We start from the raw sequence: 6,198 nt of genomic DNA on the forward strand, positions 1-6,198 counted from the left end.
CCTTCTCACTGGTCCACATCCATAAGTCCACCATTTCCAGCATAATTTCTAGTTATCCAGTTGTTTGCAATACTTCCTCTGCCCTCAGAAATACTTAAACTGATTGTATCCAGAAATAAAAGATCTTGTTCAAGGATTTTAATGTTTATAATTAAACTAGTCTCTAGTTGCCAGTGGTAATTTTGTTTGCAGATACTGTTAATATGTGAGTCTTTCTTACAAGCCTCTGCCACAGAGAAAATTGTGTGTAAAATGCAAAGGGAGTAAGTAGGAAAAAATTAAACTCAGATATCTTCCGAGATGAAGTCTGTTGGCTAGTGAGACTTTCTAAATCCACATCAGCCTCTTTAGCAGATTTGGCAAAAATAAAAAAATATATTTCTTCTCAATAGGGAAATGAGGAAAACATAAGTAATATGTGATCATGAGCAATTAACACTTGAAAGCGAGTTTTGTTTCTAAGTATGAAAAATAAAATAAGAATCACCCAGAATCCCATTCAAAAATCACTGCTTAACATTTCAATACCTTTTCTTCCAGTCTTTTTTGTCTATTTTTAAAGCACTGTTAATAAACTACCTTTAAAAACTCAAGGTTTATTTGAACCATCTATTCCAGAAGTTTGTCCCCTGGGTATTTATTCAAAGAAAGAGAAAACACTAATTCGAAAAGATACACGCACCCCTATGTTTACTGCAGCAGCATTTACAATAGCCAAGATTTGGAAGCAGCCCCCAAGTGTCTATCAATAGATGGTTGGATAAAGGAGGTATACACATGCACAGACACACACAATGGAATAGTAATCATAAAAAAGAATCAGATCACACAAAAAAAATTAAAATTAAAAAAAGAAAACAAAGGATCAGACCTTGCCATTTGCAACAACATGCATGAAGCTGGAGCATATTGGGCTAAGAGAATTAAGTCAGACGGAGAAAGACAAATATCATATGATTTCACTTATATGCACAATCTAAAAAACAGAACAAATAAACAAACAAAAAACAAAAGCAGAATCCTAAAACAGAGAACAAACTTGCCGAAGCTTCCCGAAGGAGAGAGGGTTGGGAGAATGAGTGAAATAGGCCAAGGGGAGGAAGAGGTACAAACTTTCAGACAGAAAATCAATAAGTCACGGGAATGAAAAGTACAGCATAGGGAATATAGCCAATAACATTCTAGTAAACTTGTATGGTGACAGATGATAATTATGCTTACCGTGGTGAGAATAGTGTAATGTACAGAATCGTCGAAATCACTATGTTGTACACCTAAATTTAATACAAATTGTATCTTAATTATACATCAAAAAAGAAGAAAAAGTTGCGCCCCTTTTCTCCGGGAAAGAAATTCTACTGTCTCCGTGCCCTCCTGTAATGTTTTAATCCCTTCAAAGGTAATTCAAGGTATTGAAAGAAAAATAAGATTATTTTAGCCACTCCGCTGTTACTGATCCTATTCGGAACAGAAATTCTTCAATTAAAATGAAAGATTCACAAACGATGATTAGCATGCATCCCTTTGCCTCTGACAGTGATTTAGCTATTATCAGTGGGTAGCTCTCAACGATGGCATTGAAGGGCATGTGCAATCAAAGAGTCAAGTTTAAGGCTTCGTTAAACCTCTGCTCTCCATCCCTGTTAATGGCCTTCCTGGTGTTAGAGATTTGTTTAATGATCAACAGTGGCTTCATTCCTACCCCTGAGTTTTTCAGAAAGTAGCATAACCGAGTCAATGTTTAACTGGATTCTTTGGGTCTGAAATGGCAGAGGAGGAGTTGAAGGGACATCTCCATGGAAACCATCCTCCCAGGCACTGGCCAGAGGGTTTACTGTGCTGTGAAAGAAAGCTAGAAAGATGCCATGAAGTGCTCTGAGGAGCTGAGGTAAAATTCTGACGTACCTTAATGAGGACGAGCTCAGTTCAAGGCCCCAAACCACTTCCCTCATGGTTGTGCTTTGAATGTTGTTAGCGTGAAATGGGCCTGAGCCACTCTAAGGCTCACCCTCGGGTGACCAAAGTAGCTCCCTTGCAAGACAAAGAGGGAGAAGCTCCCTCTGCCAGCCCCGTGGACTTGGTGCTCAATCAGAATCTGGAAGAAAAGAGTTCCTACCTGTTCGCAAGGCTGCAGGACCCGAAGAAAGCTCTGGAAGGGCAGCTGCCGCCTCTCCGGGAGACCTGGTATGGAAGATACTCCGCAGGTACGTGTGGCACCCACCGTGAGGTGTGTGGGTTTGGGCCAACGGAAGCTATGGACAGAACCACTTGACTATCTGTCCCCACAGTCGTACCAGGAAGTTTCCAAAATTGCTGAAATGTAAGGGGACGTCTTTCAGCTCGAGGGTGCGTGTTTGTCGAGTACTCTGGGTGCCCTGGAACTGGTGTGTCAACTGCTCACCGAAGGCTTTTTACCATTCCACATGAGAAGGAAAAAATCATTCTGTTTCAGCTTAGTTTACAGTGCTTTCAATGTTTATACCTAGCTTTGCCAGACGATTAAAATTATATAGATAAGATGTGATAAATTATGACAATCATATGTTTCAGTTGGATTCTAAATTTAAATCATTCTCTCCAGTACCATTGAGTGCATCAGGCTTTGTTGTTTTGAAAGCAACACTTTAGGAGTGAATTCATCCTAATGTGAATTTGGAAACCACCCCAAACAGAATTGATTTATTGCAGTACAGATGAGAGAATGAGTCACCCCCTCCCCAAACCCACATTCTTCATGCAGAATCTGAACTAAGTTCTGTCATCTGCCGAATGAGGAGAATTTTCCCCCATGATGTTTGGAAACTCTGAGCCTGAAGTGGCTATAAGTTATCCCGGGATATTTTATAAGACATGTAAAATTTTTATGTCAACCACAAGGATAATTAAACAGTGATGCTAACTTGGGAAGAGAAATATAAGTATACAATGCATGCATATGTATATATCTATATAATTTTATTCTTTATATTCTGGATCAATAACACAAACAAGTTCCCATTACTGGTCAACTTGTCCAGAAAGCCTTATATCCTCTTTCTGGAACTGATGGATCTCACCCAGACTGATTCTTATGGCTCTTTCTGTAGAATGAACAACATTTGACTGGTATATGGCCTATTTTTATGTCTCCAACTTCCTAAGCACGTGAATGGGAATTTTTCCCCACATTCATTGAAGAGTTCCTTTATTATTATTATTTTTTTTAATCCAAACCATGCATCCAGAGTTTTAAGATCCTGGTAACTGAATAGTGAAAACTGATTGAAAACTGATTCTAACACTTTAGAGTCCCACCTGAAAATATTCTTATTTTGAAAATATTTTCAAAATATTATTATTTAGACAAAATCACATTAAAAATAACAAAGGGGGGCTGCCTGGGTGGCTCAGTTGTTTAAGCAATTGCCTTCGGCTCAGGTCATGATCCCGGAGTCCCAGGATAGAGTCCCGCATTGGGCTCCCAGCTCCATGGGAAGTCTGCTTCTCCCTCTGACTTTCTCTCCTCTCATTCTCTCTCTCACTCTCTCTTAAAAAAAAAAAAAAATAACAAAGGGATGGCGGAAGTTCTGATCGCTAATTTTAAGAAACCCATATTCTGACTCAGCTCTACCAAATGCCAAATTGTATAAGTTTGGGAAAATTACTGCATCAACTTCCTTCATCTATAAATCAAGGGTAAAAATATAACTGCCTGACACAGCCTCTATCTACCATTTGCGATGAATCAAATTAAATAATGAAGTGTTATTACTCAAGTCATAATATAAAAATAAGGAATAGCCAGGCTACTGAAAAAATGTTGCCAGAAATACTTACATTTTTTTAATCAAGAATTGTTTTTGTTGTCATTACTGTTGTTTCTGTCTTGTTCAATATGCCAGCATCTTTTGAAAGAAAAAATCAATGTGGTGAAGTTTTTAAGGTGGTTATTCAAATGCCTATAAGGATAGAAACACATAATTATTCAGGGAGTTTTCCATTTAGAATGCAAAGTGAAATTGTAGAATTGTCTGTGCAACAACCTAGAAATTAGAATGCTTCCGATTACTACAAGGAAAACACAAAACTTTCTTCCTGCCACGTTGATGATGGTAGCTGTCCTAATGCTCCAGGGTAATCAAGCTAAAAAATAAAACCCATAATGGACCTCTTCAGTCCTAGCTCTGTTTCCTAACAAGGCTTAGTTCTGTAGTGCAGGCTCACTTCATCAGGAAAGAATATTGATATGTTGTATGATAGAGCAACTTGTGAGCATTTCTTTCCCTAGTTGGGAGAACTATTTAATTGGGAACATACAATGCTAAACACTGCATACTCCTATCACAAACTCATGCTCCATTTTTTTAAATCATCTCTGTATCTAATATCTACCCACCTATCTATCTACCATCCATTTCATCTGAAAAGAAAACTTATTTTCAATTCTTAAAAGTATATTTTTTCTGATTTCCCAAATTTATTTTGGAGAGATTTCATGAAATTAAGACAAACGAAAAAGTTCCCATTTTCCAGACCAACTGTGTTTGAACAATATTTGTAGTCAATACATTGTTGATTTCTCCAATCCCTTATAATATAAGTCCAATATGAATTCCATCTAATATAATTCCAGAGAAGAAATGAGGAAAGCAGAAATTAAATCCTGGGTCTAGGCTAATATTTTATCATTTATTTAGGACCTCTGCATATGTGTTTCATCTCCACATTCAACATATAGGTTGGACATATATAACTAAAAACGTACCAAACTGTATTAACAAAGTCTAATGATTAGCCTAATTTAATAGCCAATTTGTTTATGGTTTGTTTTTATTTCTCTCCCAATCCTTCAAGTACCCAGGGCCATGTATTTTGACATTCCACTGGAACACGGAGAAACAAGTATTATTAAAAGGCATCCACCCCGAAGACTTCAAGTAAGATGAATTTAAAAGGATTCATAAAGAATTTCTTGGATTTCATGTAACATCCCTTTTTAACTCTAATCATAAAGGAGGGATATTGAAAATGACTAAGTTAATAAGAATAAGAATGTTGTTATAAAGAGAATGTTGTCAGTTGCAAAGACCTTACTTCTTTAGGATTTCCTTTTGTAATGATTTCATTTTTAAGACCACCACCAACAGAAGGAAACATAGCATCAAAGACACAGGCATCATGGGATTCAAAAGACCTGCATTTTGCACTGATGAGCTAGAGGACTATGGAGGAGTCACTTGCAACGAACAATAATAACAATCATAATAGCTAGGACTATTTAATGAGGACCTACTTCAAGTCAGATACACTCCGCACAACTTGATCAATGTCAATCATTTAACCTTCCTACACCTCTAGGAGAAAAGAGCTTCTACAGACTTTCTATCCCATTATAACTTTCCATCGTTCTAAATGTTAACTGGTTGTTGCAGTTGAGGACATTGGATTCCAAGGCAGCAAAGCAAGAACTTTAAATGCATTCACCTTAATAAATACTTAATGAATTCCCTCTAGGGAGTTATAAATTCTAAGAACACTCATCCTAGAAGGGGAAAGAGATCTGAGTGGATCCTTGAACATGGGCATCACCTAAGAGAAGGGGTTGTTTGGGCTCTCCTGTGAGCAGGAGCTATCACTGACATCTGAAAAAAGGAATTGGGGGGAAAAGAAAAAGAAAAAGGAATTGGAACCAAATCCCAACTGCTACACAATTCACCCAGACATCTGGACAAATCCCAGAGGTATATGAGCTCATTTGTTGGAGATTATTTCTGTTTCAGTTGGTTTTTATTTACCTGTCTTCTCCAGAAGCTCACAGTCATTGTTGGAAGTGATTATATAATTTGTTCACAAAAAAAGCATTTTTCCCAAAATATTGGAAACCTCAAAACATTTTGACTTAAATAAAAAATAAAGGATAATTATATCAAATTGATACATAATTTTAAAACCTTTGAGCAAAATCTCTAGCTATACTGGACAATTTTAAAACTTATGTTTTATTCCTAAATCAGATGTACCTCTTCAAAGGAGTGTGCTTAATATGTGTTCCTGGGTCAGCAACTGAATAACTCAAGTAGGAGATATTACTATAACCAGTGAAAAGGATTTGTGTAGCAGTCTGAGGTTCACAAAGTACTTTTTATATCCATCTAAAGTTAAAAGCAATTAAAGTTAGGCTTTGATTCTCAAATCATTTCAAGCTCAAAAGGAGAACTT

The 6,198-nt window shown here is 36.9% G+C and overlaps 1 protein-coding gene across 2 annotated transcripts in view; it reads left to right on the plus strand.

Annotated features, from left to right (window-relative positions):
* The first annotated feature begins 1,812 nt into the window (after positions 1-1,812).
* CCDC198 (coiled-coil domain containing 198) overlaps positions 1,813-6,198 on the plus strand; it is a 22,970-nt gene continuing 18,584 nt past the window's right edge. For both annotated transcript variants that reach the window (XM_032875309.1, XM_032875310.1), the window contains exons 1-2: positions 1,813-2,204; positions 4,834-4,916. In XM_032875309.1, the coding sequence (XP_032731200.1) occupies positions 1,982-2,204; positions 4,834-4,916 (306 nt within the window). In that variant the 5' untranslated portion in view covers positions 1,813-1,981. The remainder of the gene's footprint in view (positions 2,205-4,833; positions 4,917-6,198) is intronic.

This window comes from Lontra canadensis, unplaced genomic scaffold, assembly GCF_010015895.1.
Source record: "Lontra canadensis isolate GAN:19392208 unplaced genomic scaffold, GSC_riverotter_1.0 scaffold55, whole genome shotgun sequence".
In the NCBI taxonomy this organism is placed as follows: domain Eukaryota; kingdom Metazoa; phylum Chordata; class Mammalia; order Carnivora; family Mustelidae; genus Lontra; species Lontra canadensis.